The sequence below is a fragment of the Anser cygnoides genome, chromosome 6 (genome assembly GCF_040182565.1).
Source record: "Anser cygnoides isolate HZ-2024a breed goose chromosome 6, Taihu_goose_T2T_genome, whole genome shotgun sequence".
NCBI lineage: Eukaryota > Metazoa > Chordata > Aves > Anseriformes > Anatidae > Anser > Anser cygnoides.
The window spans coordinates 29,700,280-29,722,643 of record NC_089878.1 but is presented as its reverse complement, the minus strand read 5'-3'; the positions used below and the strand labels follow the sequence as shown (position 1 = coordinate 29,722,643).

Below are 22,364 nucleotides of genomic sequence, written 5' to 3'. Positions count from 1 at the left end.
TACCTATTTTGAGGATGTGAGCTGGAATCTTGCAGGAGTTTCCAAGAAATGTAATTAAATTTCATTTAAATACCTACTTTCAGTGTGAGAAGGAAAACAGCAATTAGCATGTGTCCTCTGACAGCCCTGAGTGCTTTGTTTCACGTGAACTTTGATCTATATAGGCTAGAGTCAAGCAAACTCACAGGCGTGAAAAAGCTTTTCTGGTAAAAATATGTATTTGTGTTCCAATGAAACAATCTCAGCTGGCAGCCAGTTAGAGGGTGAAAAGAAGAAGAAAAAAAAAAAAAAAAAGGAAAGCTCTTTTGTTTGACAGACTACTGTTTGAGATAAACTCATAATAGTATATTAATTATCCCAGGAGTAATGAACTACAACGAGTGCCATTCAGTAGCACAGTTCAGTCACATGGTAAGTCAGCCACTTCATCATCCAGTGTATATTGCAGTTAATCTCTAATATGATCGTTCGATATCTTTTTGTTACTGTGTTCTGGCAGAGACCTCTGTGACCTACAAGACCTGATGCCTTTCATCTGCCTCCTACTACACAGTCATCGTTGAAAGCTACCTTTGCCAGAAGTTAGCATAAGGTTGTGCTCCTGGGACCTGTTCAGCAGAGTGTGCTGCACAGCACAGGCACGCTCCACAACTGGAGGTCAGAGCCTTGCACAGGCACAAGAGTGTCACACTCAGTTCTGCCATCACAAAAATGCTTAAGCAGCAAAGCCACAAACCTCTCCTACAGCTGCCATCTTCTGCTCAAATACGCAATGTTAAAAAGGAGCTGATGAGATCGGAGCCACAGGCCATTTTGCACGCCTTGGTGTAGCAGTGAGGTGCTCAGCTTCATGTTTGGCAGTAGTCCCGCATTTTAACAGACATACAGCAGCACATTAAATTCAAATGGCCTAAGCTGTCAGTATCCCCAAACTTTTATTTAAGCCATCCAATGAATGCTGCCACTTGCACAAAAAGAATCTCCAGCTTGCCTGTAAATCATTGCTTCTGCCGCTTTCTGCCCAGAATATATCACTGTAAAGCAACTCTGTTTCCAGATCAGGTGCCACACTTTGGGGCAGCAGTTGCTTGAAAGGTGGAATATACAGACAGAAGTCCAGCATCACCTGAATTTTAACCTGCTACCACAAGTAGTTTAAGAGGTAGAAATCATCCAGCAGTTGCAGATGCATATTTGTGCAGGATCTGGTTCACCTGTGTCCCTCATAAATGTGTTCTCTTTTTATATTATGCTTCACGACTGGAATCAAAGCTAAAATGCTGGTGGAAACACTTTCTTCAACTTTAGTGGACTTAAGAGCAAGTAGTCTTTGTTTGTTTACTTGACAATGCCTTTAAATCATTCCAACAGCATAGAGAGGATTGGGCATAACTGCAAATTAGGTTCTTACAGATTAATTTGTATCAGCTTAAACCTTTGGTACCGGTAGGTGATTAGAATGCTGTTCCTACTTCCAGCCTCACATCCCTTCTTTCATACACACAGACGCTTGCATGAAGGGTCATCTCTTAGAGATGCTGTACATTTGGGCCATTTGTTCTTCCTTAAGCTCCATTTTCTCCCTTCCTTGTCCCCTACTGCCTCTAGTGATTTTATGTCATTTCTTTTAACTTTTTTCAATTTATTTATATATTTCCTGTGCCAGGATTGAACATGGTGGATGAGTCTGTATGCTGTCGAGCATTACAAAATGCATTATGTAGGTGTACACCAGCTCAGGATCTGCTGCAGACATTCCATCAGTTTAACAGTAAAGATGACATTTTATAAATGATCATACATCTTCGTACAGTGCTAGAATGCCTGGGTTAGGAGTAGCCAAGGCTGTGAAGGTATATAAGCAAAACTTGTAGACAGGTATTGCTTGGCATACACAATTTGCCAGACAGAAATCTGAATGGCACATTTATATAAATGGAATGAATATTTCAACACCCTGTAAAACTTTTATGAATCCCTTTATTTCTTTTCTGCCTTCCTTCAATCTCACACCTTAATTCTCTACAACCATTTTTATTTCCAGTAACTGCAGGGTACAGGATAAAGAGGAAGACTTAGATGATATCAGCACAAGGAAACTCAGCCAGCACGTCACTCTGAAGTCTTCTTTATATCACAGAAGATACAACCACAATCTGACATGGAGGTAGTGCCCATATAGTATTTCACGTGGGGAGCACCAAATCATATTCAGCTGAAAAAAATTCCATCTTCAGTTCCAGTTTTTATTTGCAGCAAGTCTATTTGGACTACATTTTTTACAGCAGAGGTTTGGTCACTGTAATGAAAAAAAGTTCCTTGGGAATAGATGATATAGCTGTTTTGGAATGATGACATCAAGGGCAGTTGGTTTTGATTTGCAGGTTTCAGTTTACAGGTCCACTGGTGGGAGTGAAAAAGGTCTCTTGGCATAAGTAGCTACCTGTCCAGACCAGGACACTGCAGGTCTGTACTTAAATGAATAGTCCATAGTGCCTGAGCATCAAAGTAGGTGGAGAAGCAGCATCTTAAAAAAAAAAAAAAATTCTGAATGGAACTTTCGGATCAACACAGACTATAATAAGATCCTTCAGGCAAAACCACATGAACTGGCTGTAAAGCCTGAGACTGCTGATGAAGCCACTGAGAGTCCAGGAGTGTGCTCTCAATTCAGTGGAATCATGTGAATCAAAAGTTTTAAGACAATTTGCACTTTGATACAGCTCAGATGAATCCAAGAACTGTCCCAAATAGGAGTTTTTCTACTTTTTTATTTACAACCCCTTTTCTACACCTCCGAGAAGGAGATAAGGACCTAATCTAAATAGGGAGAGGTACAATTACAGTAGCATCACATGATGGTGATCTGTGCCACACCACATTGAATTTTCTGGCCAAAGCTTGCAAATTCCCTCAATTCCCCCGTAAAATTTTACCTGTCTCCAGCAGTGTCTCTGAACACTATAAAGTCACATTTCAGAAATAAAACCACAGCCACCAAAGAAACAAATACTGGATTTGTGCTTCCTCATTTGTGCACTTGTCTTCATCTTATGCCTGGGAGCAACACTGGTTCTTTTTCTTTACTTCCATACACTTCCATGGTCATAGGTCATATATCTGCAGTACACAGAGATAACTACGCAGATGAAACACCCGCAGGTAACAGTGCTCATAAGCTGCTCCAAAGCCCACATGACAAAGTGATACAGATAGTGTCTCAGAAGATCATCACCATATCTTGAAGAAAAGCATGAAAGAAAACTCCCGTGCAAAACCAGTAAAGCAGCAAAATTATCTCTGAAGCTGTGAAATCATCAGCCTCAAATAGAAATACTAGCTGCACAAGCTGCGCCGCTCTCCTCAACTAGATAACGTTCCTTAAAAACAAAAATAAACTATTACATACTAAAAATACACTTAAGCAGATGGTAGTATCATTCCTAAATTAAACCCTATAAAAAGATCCCAAGTAGCTCTGTGTCCTTCAATGGGACAGGAGGTTCCACAGCATCAGACCACCTTGTGCTCACAAGCAGCAGCAGATCACTGTGTTGGGCTTAGCTCTGGGAAAGCTTCACCAGCTGAGCTAGATGGGCTAGCACATCCCCATGCAGAAAGACAAGGGCAACTACTGAAAAAATAAATGACTACGTATGCCATGTTGCATTTTAATTCATACTCTGATGCATCCCTCCTGCAGCACTGACAGCACCAACAAAAGCTCTTTGAGAAAATGTGAGTTAAGACTTTGCCACTTACTATAGGAGCAGCCGAAGACCTCCACTCTCAGTCCTATCTGCCCACCGACATTCCACTTCAGAGGGACGAAGCGCAAGAATCGGGCTTTCATGGAGTGCAGGAGCTTGTGGTGAACCACACTGTCAGCATTGCTGTTGCCTGTGAAAACCTGGAACAACAGAAGCTTTAGTGAGCACTGAGTTCAGAATTAAGGATGTAAAAATCATTCCCTTCCCTGATTCTTGGTCTTACAAATTACTTAAAATTATTTCAATTGTTTTCTTCTGAGTGCTGTGTGTCTTCTGCAGTGAGAAAGCAGGGAGACAGGAGCACACAAAGCATCTCAGCAGTGTGGAGGAACATATACAGGGTGTTGCAAAAGCAAGTTGTAGAAGGGATTACAGACGATACCACAAGCATTTCTCCAAGCCCAGGATATTCCTGAGCACCACAATACTCCACCAGGCTCTGACATACCCAAAGTCCCTTCAGTACAGCAAGGCTCAGTTAAGCATTGGGTCATTCTGCATTCAGGTCAGCAGAAAGAGGTGGACACAAGGCACTGAGATTGGCGAGAGCTTGGTAAGGCAAACAGGAAAGTATACATGTACACATGCCTCAGAAAACTCAGCAAGACACAGAAAGAGATGAAAGCCTGAGTCACGACACATGACAGTCAGCAGTTTGACAGCTTGCACTCATGAGAATTAAAGCCTGCACAAACAGTAATAATTAAACTTTCTTTTCTTGACTATTTGATTAATTGCCTGCAACTGCAAGCCAAAATTAATGGCCCTACTCAGAATTAACACTCAATAAAAGGAAATTCTCCCTTGGAATTTTTACTCAAATGTTCATTTTTTCCCAAAAAATGTTGTTAAAAATGATTTAAAAAAAATTGAAGATCAGGGTGTTCATGCATTACTAAACCCAGCGTGTCACTGTTTTTTTACAACTAAATTCAATAAAAGTACTCTTGAACCTTTATAAGGCACAATACTTCGAAACTTTAACATACTTTTTTCATTTCACCTTAAAAACACTGAACTGGAAAAAATTTCCTGTATGCGCTAAGACTTATTTTCTGCTCAATCATGATTGCAAAAAATAGCATACGCCTCAATCCCTAAAACATGGTTAGCAAGTGCATTTCATTGCTATTTTGCTCAGCTCTGAAGATGAATAATCTTACTGAAACAATCTCTACAACCCCAGCTACCTCAATGAAGTGAAGAACCCTTCAAAACTTGGGACTTGTTAGAAGCTTATCAGGCTGAAAAGGGTATATAATTCTGCTACAGAATCCCAATCGTCCCCCAAGCTTTGTTTATCCTGTATCTCTTATAATAAACTTTCTCTGCACAAGATCTTGTTTTCTACAAGGATTTTGTGATGGTTAACTAACCTCTTTCAGATTCAGCTATATTATATAATTAAAACCTTCTGGATGGGGATTCTTGCTGGTCTTAATTCAAAGTTAACCACGTACAGCAGTTCAGCAGCCATCGGATATGTTTTCAGGAGTGCCACAAGTAGCACTTCAAGATGTCCTGGGCTTACTCATACTGCTTTCTAGATGGCAGACAAATTCAAATTCCAGCAGAGATAATTTCAGAGGGTTTTTTTCCCTTGTATTTCAAGTGAAATGATCTTGTTCTTCTCAGTAATGAAACTGTCAGCAGAGAATAAATCTCACAGTCAGAGTTGTGGCAGCATTCGCATTTTTATTATGACACTCACAGATATAATAAGGTGGATGGACGAACGGGAGTGTTGTTTGTATGTTTAGAAAGCTCATTTCCTGAAATCCTGTGATTATATAAAAACCTCACCTTTCATAAGGAGAAAAAAAAAAAAAGAAGAAAGAAGAAGAAAAGAGTGGGAACAAAAAGTTTTGAGTCCTCCCAGTTGTAAAAAAAAAAAAAAAAAAATGTAATGACTAGAATGCAAGCGAAAGGTGAAAATTAAGAGACAAAAGAAAAAGAACACCTTAATATAGCAGTACTGTGAAACAATTTCAGGGTCTCTGTTGCTTTTTTTCTCATAATCCTCTAACACACAGGGCTGTCAGTACTGCACATTGTATCACAGCCCACAAGCTAATAATTTTCTTGTTTATACGAAAAAGAAAACATTCTGGGAGACCATATTGAAAAGCATCGCACCTCTAGAAATACCTCCTTGCAATGAGGAAGTAATAGAAACTAGGTGATCTGTGCCTACGGAGGGCAAACTGAGCAGCCCACACATTCCTGCTGGTGAAGTAGGTAGGAACGCAGCCTGTGCTGACACAGCACCACTCAGTAACCAGTGGGCCCTTGCGACCACTGAAAAATTGCAGAGATGTCTCACAACTACCCATAGCTGCTGCTAAAGGTAGTTCTGACACCCTTCTCACAGGGCAAACCTGTAAGGAATGTTTTTATTATTATTATCATTATTATTATTTTATTCCTTTTTCTTTTTTTTTTTTTTTTTTTTTTTTTACAAAGCTCATGCAAACCACACCCCCAGGCACACCGCTCAGGAGCATCACCATAGCTCACAGAGGCAGTCCCCTGCTCCAGGCAGACGGTACGTGCAGCACGCTCCAGGGGCCTCTTGTGCAGTCAAACGAGTCTTGTGCTTGTGCCAAGTAAAACTGAGGCAGCTGTACCCTGCTGTCTGTAAGCAGACCCAGGTGCCCACCCACAGGCATCTGTGCCAGCACATTTCTTTCACGACACCTCAAGGAAGAGCCAGAATTGCCAACACCCATACTCCAACACAGTCACAATCCAACCTGACATGCAGCTTTCTAAACATTCTTCCCATGCTAAAATAGCTCCCTTCATAAAAAAAATGCATCCTTTAGAGCAGTGTTTATCAAGCTTCTCTAATAACCAAAGAGCCACTGAAACTTTTGGAGGAAAAAAAAAATCCACAGGCAACACATCGACCTGCACCTTTGAGCTGGTTTTGCATGCAGCCAGCACATCTCTGCTTGTTGCTAACTGCAGGGCATCACTGCATATGCCTTTAGGATTGCTTTGATTTTCGCTTTCAACTCCCACTGCTCTACAGATCACCTTCCGATGTTTTATGGAGCACCTGTGGGCTGTAGACCATTGATTGAATAACACCAATTGCACAGATGGTCACTTGAAAACTCAGATCCACAGCTGACACAGAAATAATCTATCCATTAAAGAAGATGAAACAAGGACGCAGTACCAGATTTCTTAGCCCTGGTGGTTCAAATATTGATTAACAGTAAAGCTATCGGTGAGAACGGCAGAAATACTTCCTCTTGAGAAACAGCCTCTATTACAACTTGTTGCTGACAGGGATTAATTCACAGGAACAGAACGACAAACCAGCACAGAAAACAAAGCACCCACATGGCGTTTCCCATGCAACACAGTTGCTCTAGGAGGGAGCATAACACTGAAATCTCACAAGCCCTATAAACACAGCAGACTGATGATTTACCTGGGAAATTTTGCTTCTGGCATTATATGGGGCTTATAAATCAAAAAGCTCCATTAGCACCAGATATTGCCACCAGCTTCTTGAAGGCAAAACGCAGCCTGTTCCCCAGCTCTAGTGGCTGTGAGGTTAACAGCTTGCCACAGGCTGGGCTGCCTCTCGGACCAAGCTTGTTTCATGATGCCTGGCTGCGTGGTACCCTGCTGTGACACAGACTCTGGCACCGCAGTAATATTTTATGAGGCTTTTTAATGAGCCAGCAAAGGCAGGTCCCGCTTGCATGAAGAGGTGACATAAGAACAGCTGCAGTGGTTCGGAGCAGGGTCTGGCCAGCCCAGTGCTCGGTTCATGGGTTATGCTGAAGGCGAGTAAATAGAATTCCAATTTAGTACTGCATTAGCAATAACATATATGAAGAAGAAAACTTTCAAAAGATGTTCAAATCTCAAAGCTGCTGGTGATATCTGGAATTTGGAAGTGTAACTCCCTTGGGGAAAAAAAAATAAACAAAACACAATGTAGACAATTTTTGTTTGTTTGTTTATTTTAATACAACTTTTTCATTCACAAGGATCCCAAAAGCCGTTTAAGGGGAAGCGCTCAGGAAAATGTTGTGCAACTATATTGAAATACAACAGTTGGTCAATAACCCTGCACACACACATTTGTTTCTCTACTTGATGTATTAATTCAGATCTATGCCAGATCATACCAGTGAAAGATCTAATATGTTCAACTTCAGGTTGCCCTTTGGCCAAACTCTCTCCAGGTTTAGACAGACAAGTGGAAATTTGGTGCAAGAAAATTGTCTGAAAGCCTAATCAATTCAAAAGATAGCATCAGACTTAGGACTTTATCTCAGTCTCCCTGCATGCACACTCTGCACAGCAAACAGCATCTTATTTACAGATCTCCAGAAGGCGGCTCCCATAATGACTCTGCTGAATATATTTTGCTCTCCCACTTTGTTAGGCAGGTAATGGGATGGGTTCAAATTGTGTATGCAAGCAGCAACATAGGCCCAATCAGCCCTGAACAGCAAGCAGGCAGACCTGAGGTTAACTATCTTCTAGGGGAGATATTTTAGGATGTATTGAGTACTCTCATTTCTGCCAAAGTCACTCTGATGAACTGAGCTGAGAACAAAAAAAAAAAAAAAATCAGATTATGAATGTGCAGAGGGCACGTAACACAGATGTTAGCAATTTACAACATTTCAACCTCCACTGAAAGAAAATACAAGTACAGAAAAGAGCACTCCACCTTCAAATCTCACCCATGATATTGCAGTATGCTTCCTCCCCTGCCTAAAGAAATAAGGACAGGAGCACACTTCATTCAAGATATCCAGCAGCTTAGCGAAGGAGCCAAAGTGAGATAAAAAGCAGCCAAGCCTGTCATAAATCCCAAAACTGCAATACTTTGAGTAAAGCAATGCCATTCTCCCTTTTAAACTTCCTTACTAGAATGAGAAAGATCACAAACTGGAAGGAGTTAGCACTGTGATGCAGAACATTCTTCCTGTTCCATTTCTCCCAGGACCTTCTCTAATATTTGAGTGTACGTGCACTTTAAACAAAGCATGAATTTCTAACTAAGAAACAAGAAAGTCTGAAATAGGAAGGAGAAAACATTGCCTAGTTTTTCACATTTTCTAAGTTGAAATAAGCTCTGAGTCACAGATGGTTTTTATCTTCTCAAGAGGCAACAGAATTTCAGTCCTACTCAAATCAATGTTACCTGAGATATAACTGCAGAACCATTAAGTATTACATCCTGGTTTTGGGAGGAAGTCACAGTCATCTCTACTTGTATGTGTGGAACGAGACTGAATGGTACCATGGCAAGGACACAATAAAGCCACAAATGCACCATATGGAAACTCAGCAGCCTTTGATTTTAATGGAATGCTACAGTATTTTTACAGAACAATTATACTGCATCACTGCCTGCTAGCAACACCTAGGGTCTATACAGGTTTCTGGTAGCTAATGAGACTTTTATAGCAATAAAAATTAAAGAATCCATTTAGGTTTTGCTGCAAAATGAAAGCAACTGCCAGTTTTGGCAAGTCTGGAAAATTTCTTCACCTCAGCCTAGCCCCAAAACTTAAAAGCATACATGCAGATGTAAAAAAAAAAAGGCCTCGAACATTTCACATTTTTTAAATACCATGCACATCAATAGTGAAAAATGTTTCTTTGCTTATGTAACAGAAAAGCCCTGTTCCACTTATCAAGCCATATCTGTTAACGTCATGGAGAAAAGCAATGAAATTGCTTTGCTGTTGTCTCAAGCACCCTGCGTCCAGACTGCGAACCACTAAAAGCTCCAACCCATTTGGAAGGTGAGCTAAGAACATGGGGTTCGTGACAGGACCTGGCCCCTGGGAGTTGCTCTCCTTCAGCATGTGGCCTTAAAACAAACATCCTTTTGCTATTAGTGGGGGCCAGACCATGGGGAGAAGGAAAGGATGACAAGGAAGACTGCATTTTAGGTCTTTGTTTTCACCTAGGATGCAGCCACATTTGGCACACAGAATATAAACTTCTGCATTGTGTTTTCTCACTTTTTCTAAGGAGTTATTATTATTCTTTTTTCTTCCAGAAAACTCAACTCAAATGATCTCTAAAACTGAAGTACAAATTTTTCTGCTTTAGGAAGTCAGTGTGAGCCTCTTCCACTGATTTCACAAGGTTACAGTCTGAGCCCAGGAGGACCCAGCTGCCAGCCTGGTCCAGGGGCTGGAGGCCCGAGTGGGAGTCAGGAGGGTTGGATGTGTCCTTTGAGCATGTCACACACCTCCAAGCATCTCTTCCTACTTCACATCCATCTTCCTTGTTAATGCACCACGTTCTTCATGACAAAATGTGGCCAGTCATTTCTGGTTAACAATCCAATCCACTGAGCTGAGCTGCCTGTCTCCAGGCTCATGTTTTCCTTTCTAGGTTAAACACCACGACTCCAGGTAGTCCAAAGCCTGTCCTATCTTCAGAAAGAGCAGCCAACATTCTGCTTATATTTTGCTTTCTTCTTTCTTAATAGCTGCTTAATTTTCCTCCATGAAACACTCATCCTTAACAAGAACATCAGAAACAAGCTCTCCCGGCACAGTGTCTGAGCTGCTATTAGGGAGGAACGGGGATAAGAGACACCTGTCAAAATTATCCTCCTGTAACAGAACAGCTGAGGAAATGAGTTACCCTCAGTAAAAAGAAAGTAATGAAAAAAAAAAAAGTTTGGTTTACAAAAAGGTAGTTTAATTTGGAGTTTTCTGTACATAGCACAGTGGTCCAAGGGAGAGAAAATACAATTACATAGCGTGGTTCATCCCACTTCATCACTTCTTTATGTAATCTGCACAAGTGGGAAGGCTATTTGCCTCTGTCCTGCCTTGTTACACTGAATGCACACCCTTGTCTCTGGTTAGTTACTTCCCAAATACAGGAACACTCACTTTTAACAGTATCATTAGCGGGCTATAATGGTAGTAGGGTGATGGTTGGACCAGATGATCTTGAACGTCTCTTCCAACCTTAATGATTCTATGATTATCCTCAGATAGATGACTGCCCAACACAAACCACATTTATATAAGGACACTGTTTATTGTCCTTGAGGGAAGAGTTAGTAGAATTGCTCACAGAATTTCCAGTTTTTAAAAAAAAAAAAGATACGTTTTATATATAAATATATGGCAAATATTTTGCAAGAGAAAACTTAAATCTGCAAAGAATATCAATTGAGACAATCTACGCAAATTTTGTTTTAGATAAGTCTGTATCAATCCAGAAAACATCAGTTTAATGACGGTGACATTAAAAACATGAAACTTCTTAGGCTAGGCCCCTCCAGGATAAAAAGAAAAAAATCTCCATAGACCAAAGAAAATGAAACAAAGTATGGCAAAACTTTAGTACTTTATATTTTTATTTTTGTTTTCTGTTTTGATTTATCCCTAGCAAATTTTATTTTTTCTTCTTCTTTTGGTCAGCAGGACCTCTCAAAATGTTGGATTTCTATGCTGGTATAGACAGTCTGATTTTAAAAACAGGCTGAATTAGTCACATTATTTAGGTAAATAAATAATTATTTAATTCACCAAATACTTTTTTTTTTGTAAATAATTACAACTTACAGAATAAATTTCATTCTAAGACTTTTTTTTTTTTTTAATAATTTAATAAATAAAATAGAGATAGAAAGACTTATGGGCATTTGTGCATCATTACCCATATTGCTTAACTATTTGCATGCAACATGGCATAGTTTTGGTTGGCGTCCATCTGCTTTCAGAGTCTGCCAGCCTATACCTTGGCATCAGCCACAGACCATTCCCAATAGGCAGCTGGGTATGTTGATCTCTTTTGAAGAAAAGAGAATTTACCAAATGGATATTATTTGAGGTACGCCAGTGAGCCTCAGGAATAGAAAATGGTTCCTTTCCTTTCCTATTTACTCATGTAGATGTAGCCCAAGTATCTTATCCAACTTGAAGCAGGGCAGGCAGCCCCTCCCAGCAATGGACCAAATACAATTTTCTCACCCTTCTAAGGGACTTTCTGAAAAGAAATGTGATGCTGCATCTCACATGAAGATGCATTTCAGTGATGGAGAATTGATCCCCATCTTCAGTTTTTAGAATCATCTCTGTCTTTAGAGCACTTGGAGATGAAGCTGTTATTGCTGTTATTATCACCGATACATAAATTAATAATAATGGAAGCGAGAAGCAGCAAAATTAAACCCGTAAATTATAAGTCTAAGCTAAAAGTCGGCAGCTAATTCCTGCTTCTGTTCAGCCCCCTGTACTTTATCTTAAGGGCAATCCTACATACAGATAGTATTTTAAGCTATATCATAGCAAAGGATAAATATTTCCCCAGTACCTTGACTAGATTAACCTTAGTCAACAGACTGAAACCGCTCTTTCCACTGCCAACATTAATCACAGGTTTCAGCTGTTCTTTTACATAAATCTCATGGAGACCTGCATGATTTGTATTAAATTAGTAAGATTAACAGTGCAGTGAATGTGTTTGTATCTAGCAATGTTGGGGAACTCGGGGAACCTTCCCTGTACTTAGTTTCATCAAAGTGCGTTTAAATAGATGGCGCTGTACATGGTATCTCTCTGGTTGTAATTTGCCAGACTGATCCAGCAAGATGACACCAGAGGAGTGTTAGTTATTCCATGCAACAGCAACCTTAGATGAATATTGTGATTCATTATCTTACATTATTCTCTGTTACAGAATTTTATGGCATTTTCATTTGGATCAGTAAAGTAATATCCTGTGGAAGAGGACAAATAGGGAGCCTTGATTTTCTCCAGTGTGTTATAATGCATTGAAATGCACATGCATACACGTATTTTTAGACATACATTGACTTCTCCTATTCAAAGAAGAAAAAATAAATGTAGAAAGTTCACATCCCAGCCAAGATGACAACAGTTAACATCTCAAAAGGGCACTGCAGACTGATCTCACTACGCTATTTACCTTAATCAAGATCTTCTCTCACGAATGCCATCATCATAAGGTACACAAACATAAGGTTACTAATAATACTAACAAAAGCAACTGTTTCTAAGGTTTGTTATGCTTTCATTACAAAAATAACATGTAGTTGAAAATTAGAAAAAAAAAATTTTGCACATGTATTTCTCTAGACTTTTTGACCAAGCCTTGTTAAACTGCAAATTCTGCTGTCAATAGACCATGAGTTACATCCTATGTTGGCATAAATCATTACAGAACCCTTTGCAGCAGTGAAACCATATTTGTGTACATCAACTGTAGTTTTGGCCAGGTGAATTATAGAGACTTCTTGCTTACAACAGAAGGGTTAAATCTGGTTGACATAACTTCCTCCTATGAAGCCATTACTGTAATGTTTGTAGCATCCTACAGCTGAGTCTTGTCATTCCACTTTCACACTGGGGTCTGTCACTGAACCACATTAATTAATTCCCAGGATGCTAAAGGAACTTAAAAAACCACCTTACATCCTCCTGAAACAGAATAAGATGAGCTTTTGCAACATCTCTGTGGGCATACGTATAATATCTTCCAAATGCATGTTTGCTCATTGACTTTCAACCGCACATTTTATTAGGCCAACCGCAACAAAAAATCCTGAGCAGTAGGATCTGAAGATCATGACATTCTTTCAACTACAGCATGTAAAAAGGAACTTTATGATAGTGATCTAAGGAGGAGGTAGCCTGGCATTCTGACTCTGAAGCGTAAATTTTGCCTGCATACGCAAAAGACCCGTAACTGTTGTTATGGTAGTGCATTAAATCAAGTCATGATACATTAAGCAGGTCCAAGATCAGAATAGGCCATAAATAAAAAGTGCTTCATAACTTTTATTTTTGAAAATGGAAAGAGGAGAAGTATTGCTCAGTGAGTTGGAAATTTCAGGACTTGTAAAAAACATATTTCAAAATGAGCACGATCACTGTGTTGCTGAATGCACAGGAAGGAATTTGGAAATTGTTTCGTGGAACTAGAGGAGTTTCTATGCAACAGAGGTATCTGTAAATAACTGAAGTGGACTGAATTCTGCTGAACTGTTTATTAGACCTTCAAAATGAACAGCATTCTTGTCCTTTTACCAAGGAAGATCATCCTAGAGAAACCACGTCTTTACATCCTTAACAGCAAGACATGCAATGCAGATTTACACACACACACAGAGGAAAAAAATCACCAGTTTCCAAGCAATTGTAGGTAGTGACCTATAGAAATGCAATGATTGCTGGTTGTCGTCCTCTGCCAAACCGCTCTGTTTAAATAAAAGGCAGCAAAGAATCTGCTGTGGAAATATTCCTAAACCTTGCACTCCATGACACTAGAGCCTAGTTCAGGAGCCTCACACAAAGTTTTAGAAAAATGTAAGAATATTAAGAAAACGAGTTTATTTCTATATGGACCAACCACCCAACATTTATTTTAATGGATACATTTAAATAAATTAAATTTGAGCTATGGTTTAAGTGAATGAAAAAGCAGAATTATATTTTAAAACAAATATAACGTCAATTATGTCAATAATAATATCTCTCAACACTAATTGGATAGGTTTTTTTTTCTTCTTCTCCTTCCCCTCCTACCCTATGTATTTCTTACCAAACATCTTGTAAACTGTCCTTTCTTCCTTCACTTCCATTCAATTTTGCTGTAAGTAATACCCAGGCAAATGCTTAAAACTAGAACCTTTATAGGAGGAGTGTCTCCACAGGTACCAATATTTCCCATTTAAATACAGAAGATGATGGGGGAGGAGGCAGGCAGGGCAGGAAGGTATGTGAAATCAATAGCCCCTTAACAAGTCCTTCTCCTGAGATGTAAAATCTAACATACATAGCTTTTATATTCCTTGCTAATCTCCTCGTCATAGATGAAAAAAGGACCCATGAGCTGGATCCATGAAAGAGCTTACATTTTAGAACAAGAAATAGAAACACCTAACATTTTCTGAAAATACTAAGAGGAAGACACTGTGTTTAACATTTTTACTGAAAGCAGTGTGAATAACTACACCTTGAAAAGTAACAAAGAAGGAGAGAAAGAAATAAGTGTTTTAGATAATGCAACCCACAGAGAAGGAAATTATCCTATTACAGGATTTCGTCTCAGAATTTCTGCATACTGTGACATGTTTACAATAAGTGGTGGTAGGTTCTATGTTCGTTGTTTAGTCTTCAGCAAAGATGACCCCAACTTCTGCCGAACAGAAGAGTAGCCTGAAAATATAGAAATTTAATGACTAATAAGAACACTGAAATGTCCTCATGTGCACCTGCATCAAAACTATGGTCTTATGCACATTTGAACTCCTCAAATTTCAACAGAGTAGCGTCAATGAATACTTGAAAGCAACTGGTACACATGCTGAGAAAACAGTGCTAAGACAACAGTTATTTAGAAGACCACCGAATCAAAAGATGACTAAAAGAACATGCAGTGGTTATGCAGACTTCCACATCTTTACTATGTGATATCCTCATAGGGTCTCAGATCAGCATTCTCAGTCTTATTCCCCCTCTATCTTGGTCTTTATGCGACTTAATGAGGAATTAATTCATAAAAGTTCCTTGTGAATTTCCTCCATCAGAAAAAAAAAAATGACAAAATGCACACAGAACACAGCAAACCACGGTCTCAGGATGTTAAGTCCCAATTAATCATGATGTTAGGATAACTAGGGTTATGTCAAAAATACATATGCTAATGGCAGAAGTCTAAAATAAGCTAGGTGAAAACCTTATTTGAGCGAACAGCTTAGCAGATATACCAGGAGCTTAGTGGAAAGTAGAACATGGAGGAGGCAGAGTACAAATGACACAAGGATGGAGTGGGAAGCTCTGGTAAAAGAGAGGAGTTATGCTTTAAAGAATGGTTAGAACCAAGTAGGGCCAATGAGGTACTACTGATCATTCTAAAATCTCTCTGAAGTTTCGTTTCAGAGCACTAAAGCATTATATCCAGGTTATTAAGAACATGACCAGGTGATGTTACCATTTCATACAATGGTAGATATGGTGATAAAGATCCATGAGGAGAGAAAACAGAGACCTCTGTTACCTTTGAACGGACAGGTAGCAACTTCAACCCTGAGTTTTAGAAAATAGAAACACACAACTGCTCAAGTTAGCAGCAAAGATACCTAAAATGCAGACACATTGCTTGCTTTAAGCAGCACACATGAGAAAACACTGCTATTGAGGAGGTACTCTGCAGCAGTGGCCACACCCCACTGAAGTTCAACAACATATTTCAAGTGCAGAGGTACACACATGAAAAAAATAATACATAAATTGAAATTAAGCTGCTCTGTAAAGGAAGAGTTAGTACATAAAAATTATGACTTGTTATATAGAAATTAAAAGCAACAAACAACAGGGTAAGTTGTTTTAGGCAGCAAGGAGATAATTTAAAATCCCCATATTAGAGATTGAAAAGAAATACATGTCACTTACTTTGAAAAATTAAAAATGAAAGAAATAAAAACAATCTGATTTAACAAGAGAGAAAAGAGGCTGCTGGAAGTAGAAGACTCCTTCTAGAGAAGGAGTCACAATTAAATGATAAAAATAGAGATCAAGATCTTCTCTGTGCAGTTAATACCAAATACCAGTATAAATGTAGGAATTCAAAAAAAAAGATCAATCATTTGATATAAGACATAAAAAAGTAATTAATAACTTGTAAAACAATGACAGAAAAAAAAAGCCTGAAAAAGAGTCTGCAAGGCAGGCTTGAAAAAGTCCGGTACACAGCTGAGAAATTAAATGAATTCTTAACAGCAGAGATCTGTAGGGCAAAGCTTTAGGTAATTTCAACTCTAAACTCTTTCTTTTAGGTAAATGGGTGAGAAAAATCAAACCACTGAGTTAACATGTAAAATGAACAGTAGCAATTCACTACATTCTACTAATATTCTTCCACAAGGAAATTCAGTATAAAATTGACATATATATATATATAAAACTGTTAGCTGTGGTGTCTATTCTATAATGCAAGTTGAGTTCATTACCAGAGAAACCTAATATGGCAAATATAGTACCACTTTTTTTTTAAAGGGCGTTAAGACACACGTCAGTACCCACATACAAGTAAATCTATAAATCATTAAAAATAAAATAAACAAACATGCAAATCATTGCAGAATGACTAAAAGACTTCCTGTGTTTTTTTTCCTGAGTGAAGCCAAATCTCATAAATCTATTAGAAGTCTCCATCTGAATTAATTTATTGATAAGAATAGCATAATTGATATTAAGCGCTCACACTTTCAAAAAGTTTTTTTTTTTTTTTTTTTTTTATCAAAAATCATTGAAAAACAAAAAGCAAGCAAACCAAGCTGGCATATGACCAAAGGGAGTGTGCCCTTATGGTTAGTAATTTGTTAAAGAGAGGAAAGAAAAGTTGGGAAGAAAATATTCAGTGGATGCTAGGGTGTATCCAGTCTGATTTATAGCATTTCTTAAATTCATAAATGAACTTAAAAAAAAAAAAAAGGTGAAACAGAAGAATAACAAAACTTTATGATAGCACGAAAATTGTTGGATTGTAAAAATAAAGACCAACTGCGAAAAACTACCTGCACAAGGATGTGATGTGATGATACTGAATGATTCAAGCAGTAAAATGGAAAAATGAATATAATATCAGCAAATGTAAAGTACCACAGCACACAGACAAAATCATCCTCATCAAACACACACTAAAGTAGATTGTAAATCAGCTACTGCCATTTTCAGAAATCTTGAAGCCTTGTGAACTGCTGGGTGCCAGCATCACTTCTAGATACAAATGTGGCCAAAAAAACGAGGGGCTAGAAATTGTCAGAAAAACTAGGAAACAACTAACCAACCAGAAAACATCAATATCATTATACATTTAACAGCTACGTGTCTGCAACTTCAGAACTGTGAAGTCTCTCCATCTAACATTAGAAAAAAAAAAAGGAAAAAAATAGAGGAAACAGAAACACGTTTGGCCTATGGTATAAAATGCCTTTGAAATGTGGAAATATTAAACAGACTAGGATTTTTCAGTCTGAAGAAATGATATCTGAAGTGGAATATGACACTGGGCTATAAAAATATAAAAAACAGACATCACAGACAGAGGAGATTGGGAAAGTATTATCCATATTTACCAGTCAAACAACTAACATCACTTTAACACAAATTGTGGACCCAGAAGCTTTGGTTTTCTTCGGATTTCTGGACAGGGTCTTTTCTAGTCAGATTTTATGTCCATCTATATTAAATGTCAAACCTACTGCTAAATTTTGCTGATCTCTTCACCAATCCTCTAAAGAAAAAGACAACAGAAACTACAAAAACTAATAAAATACGTAAGCTCTTACATACAGATGGTATATAGAGATTCATAACTATTCGGTGTCTCAAGGGCATTTACTGACAAGCATAAGAGCTGAAATACCTCAACTCTACTCCTTTTCCCTCAGTGAAGAAGATTAAGAAAATTTCTTATTTGGAGTTGGTGACATCTCATAGGAAATTTCGAGTTCCAATAAAAAAGCTAATTTTATTTCTAGAATATTTATTCATTGGCTTACTTTCCAACAACTATACTGAAAAGAACAATTCTGAAAAACAATAAAAAATTAATTTGATTTCAAACTTTCTCTTTGAAAAATGTCACTGAAAATGTTCCTTTCCCTTGAAAAATAAATGGTACTGACACGGGTAGTTTTTCAAGAGGAAAATTTATCTATAAATTGACTAGTCAGAACCTGGAATTATAACTGCAAAGTTATTTGAAAATCAAATACAGAGTTTGTACCATAAGTCCATCAGTTTCCTTCCATTCCTGCAGAGCTGACCATCTTTACAAATTATATTATGTTTATGAAGCATTAGCAGTTACATGGGTGTATATCAAATAACCGAGAAAAAAAACATTACTTGAAAAATTTTATATGGCTCTTACAAAGAACACATCAAAATATTTTGACTAGTCCTTAAGTTTTTATTATGCTTCCCCAAGGAGCAGATGAATGGTAGATACAAGACCAATAATCTCCACTTTTTGGTTTCCAGGCAGGAACCTGTGGGTACCCTATATATTGCCCAATTTACAAGTGAATAAATCTTGTTTGCCTGCAGTTGCCCTTGACTAGATTGATGCGGCCAAGCCCTACTAAGCTACAAAAGCAACCCCTTTAATACATCTAATTTATGTCTTTGTTCTGCCATGGCTTAGACAGGGCAAAATAAGCTCAGCTGCAACCCAGCAATGATGAACACTTATTTATCTCCCCCTGTGTTCAAGCCAAAGGATTTTACAGCAGCCACAGACAAGTATCACACTCAGCAGCTCTGGGAGATTTGCTGTTTGCATGTCGACTTTCTCCAAGGTTTGCAGTCCAAGTGGTATTTCCAGTTCCAAATACAAACAGATGAGAAGGGCACGGTGGGGAATACCCTGGTCTCCAGGACTGAGAGCTCCCAGCCTACCACAAGGTGATCAGAAACCAGACTGGCCAGGATACAGATGCAAGGGCTGCAGCTCCCACACCCTACCTGATCCTGGCCAGCCAATAGGGGATGCAGCGAGGCCCGATGGATGCCCTCTCTCAGGACACAGCTATCCTACAGAGCTGCAACAGTCAGCTGAGCTTCTGCAAGTTTCTCTTCCTCACACATCAGGATGCTCTGATGATAGTCATTCTTCGTTTTTCTTTTCCTCAGTTTTATCATAAAGCCACATTTTGCCTGACATCACTCTACTGTTGTGCAGATGAGGCACTCTTAAATGTTATTGACTGCTACTGATAGCTACTAAGGAAAAACAAAACTAAACATTTTAAATAGATGAACTCTTTTTTTTTTTTTTAATTTTTATGCACCCTTATGGTTTATTTTTAAGGTCACTCCTGGTGATAGTTTTAACCACAATTGAGTCAAATATCACAAAGTATACACTTTCTTACCAGCAAACACGTAGATCAGATCATGCTGAATAAAAACTTCAAGTATCTTAAGATGTTGTATATTTGTTCATTCTTGTTTATTCTACCTTTCCTTCCCTGTCACAAAATAACCCTGTGCAACATTTTTGAAGACTTCCTCCCCTTCCCTCCCTTCTCCTAACCCTTTGTAAGCAATTTGTAGAGTCAGCTTTCCTCATTCATCCTGACATTCATGGCACCCTAGATTATACTGCAAAAGGAGACAAAAGGTCTAAGGAAAATAAATGAAATGCATGCCTATATAAACCAAAGAATTGCAGAGGTGAAAGAGTTAAAAAAAAAAAAAAGGCAAAACAATGAGAATGTTGAAAACCAGGGCTTGATCTTTTACTTTATATCATTCCATATCCAAACAGGCTGCCCAGGGTAGGGTGTAGTCACCATCTCCGGAGGCATTCAAGAGACAAGTGGATGTGGAGCTTAGGTATTTGGGTCACAGGGGGTTTGGTAGGTGATGGCTGGACATGACAATCTTGTGGTTTTTTTCCAACCTAAATGATGATTCTATATGTAATCCTGTATTTTCTTTTTTTACATTGTTGTCTTCATTTCTACAACCTTGACCAATTACAGCACAAACTCATCCAGCACCTGTGTAAGCACAGCTCTCTATGATGGCCCAAGAAACTGGAAGGGGCTGTAAGCATGACCTACTGTTTGCTATACTGGTTTTCAAATAGCCGCTTGGACTCCTGTTTCTGTTCTCAGAGAAGACATTGTTAGATGCTCCTAGCAGCCAGTTGTAGTGCTGTACCCACACCCACCTCTTCCTCCTGCCTGAGCCCGATGGATCAAGACTACTTTGAATCACCTAATTCTGTTCCCCACTATTTTTTGTGTTTTTTCCCTACAGTGATAATTTTACAAGGCAGTTTAATGAAATCTTCAGATATTTGAATCAGCAAAGCAGAATAACTTTCAAGTAATTCCTGCAGCATTTTCTCTATCCTAGCAATGTCATCTTAATAAAATACGTATCTACTATTGAACAATGCTTGCACTTCTTATTCACATGGGAGAGCTTTAGGACCTTACACTGCTAAGACCACCCCTGTGTTTCCTGGGGGGTACCCTTTGTCTCTTTGGTACGTTTTCAATCCTCAAATTCCAAGCTGTTTGGATGCCTGCCCAGGATTGTGGCCTATAGTAGTACGTGCAAACACATACATCTTTGCATCCCCTTTCTGGGGACTTATGCAATCCCTAATGTTGAAGGACCAATAAGAATTAGGATAATTGACATTACATCCTATGTATTCTTCTTTCTAATCTGGCAGAAAAATCATCTGGTTCCAGAAGCAGTTAATAATGCAACACTACAAAGTGATTTGTGTCTGTAATAATATATTTCCTCAATGCATCACGGGAAGAATGTATTTAATTGAATTACATATAAGAAAAAAGAAATCCAGTTTGAGTTCTAGTCTTTTGATTTTTCTTTCTCTGTTTACTTGTGCTTGTTAGTTTTAAATATTAGATGAAGGAAACAAATTAAACAAGAAAAAAATGAAATAAGGAAATGTTGACATTGGAAAAAGAATACCAAGTTCCTAGCTATTCAACCATCTATCCCAGATGATATGACAGCACACTGATGAGCATTTTACTCAAATACAGAAACCCCAGCTAGAAGTCAGATTGTATTCTGCCAGGAATTTCAAGGGAAGATCCTTCCCCACAAAATGCTCTAATGTCCACGCACAAGACAAAAACTTGACTACAGATAGTTCCCATCCCTGCTGTCATAACTGGTCACTAAACCACAAGAAAACTTGCCCAGGGTCAGGACAGGAGCCTGTAGTAGGATGTAAAAATCAATCCTCTAACTCAAATTACAACCTACTTCTTTAAATAAACATCCACACCAGAGAATATTTTTAAATGTCTCCTTACTTGGAAGTTACCAATTTCAGAACTAAGCATTTTGGAGGCTGTTTTGGAGTTTAGATAACCTTTCTGATCCATTCCCTCAGCTCCAAAAGGAGCAACTATCAGGCAGTGGAGTAAGGAACTGTAGTTTGCCTCCAGTCCCAGTTTGCCTGCCACTTACTGCATCATTAGCAGCAATTGCTTCTAGAGCAATGGTATACAGCCTATGCCAGCTGAAGGTACTTGCTAATAAGTGTAGGAGTTTTGCAACACTCAGGACACTGAAACCAGAAGATGAACACTGAAATTCATCTTAACATATAGACGGTAGAGACATCCTCTATTTGTATGTAGCCTCAGCAGTCACCGACACCTTGGGATTTGAAGTAACACAATATCAGGATTTGAAATTGACATATCTTGATTTTAAGGAGAAGAAAATATACATTTTGTGAACGTTAATATACAGCCTCAGTTAGTGGGTTAGCCAAAAATATCCTAGTGACAATATCTTGTTTCTTAAATTTGCTACTGTCAGAAACTGCCCCACTACAAACTCGTCAAAATATAACTAATGTCAGCTTCAAACAGAGCTTATTACCCTGTTTAGGCTAAGACTATTGTAACAACCCTTTAATACTAACTACCTTCCTATGTTTTTCTGCATTGCCTAAATATGTAAGGAGAATAGTAGACTCTTACCTATATCAAGAGCTCCTAGAGGAACAGCCATTTCCCATACAAACTACATTGTATTCTCCTCAGTT

General features: G+C 38.5%; 1 protein-coding gene across 3 annotated transcripts in view; it reads right to left on the bottom strand.

Moving 5' to 3' along the window:
- The window catches only part of CNTNAP5 (contactin associated protein family member 5), a 285,697-nt gene that overhangs the window by 152,262 nt on the left and 111,071 nt on the right, over window positions 1-22,364 (bottom strand). For all 3 annotated transcript variants that reach the window (XM_048050395.2, XM_048050396.2, XM_013178329.3), the window contains one exon: window positions 3,763-3,910. In XM_048050395.2, coding sequence (XP_047906352.2) covers window positions 3,763-3,910 — 148 coding nt within the window. The remainder of the gene's footprint in view (window positions 1-3,762; window positions 3,911-22,364) is intronic.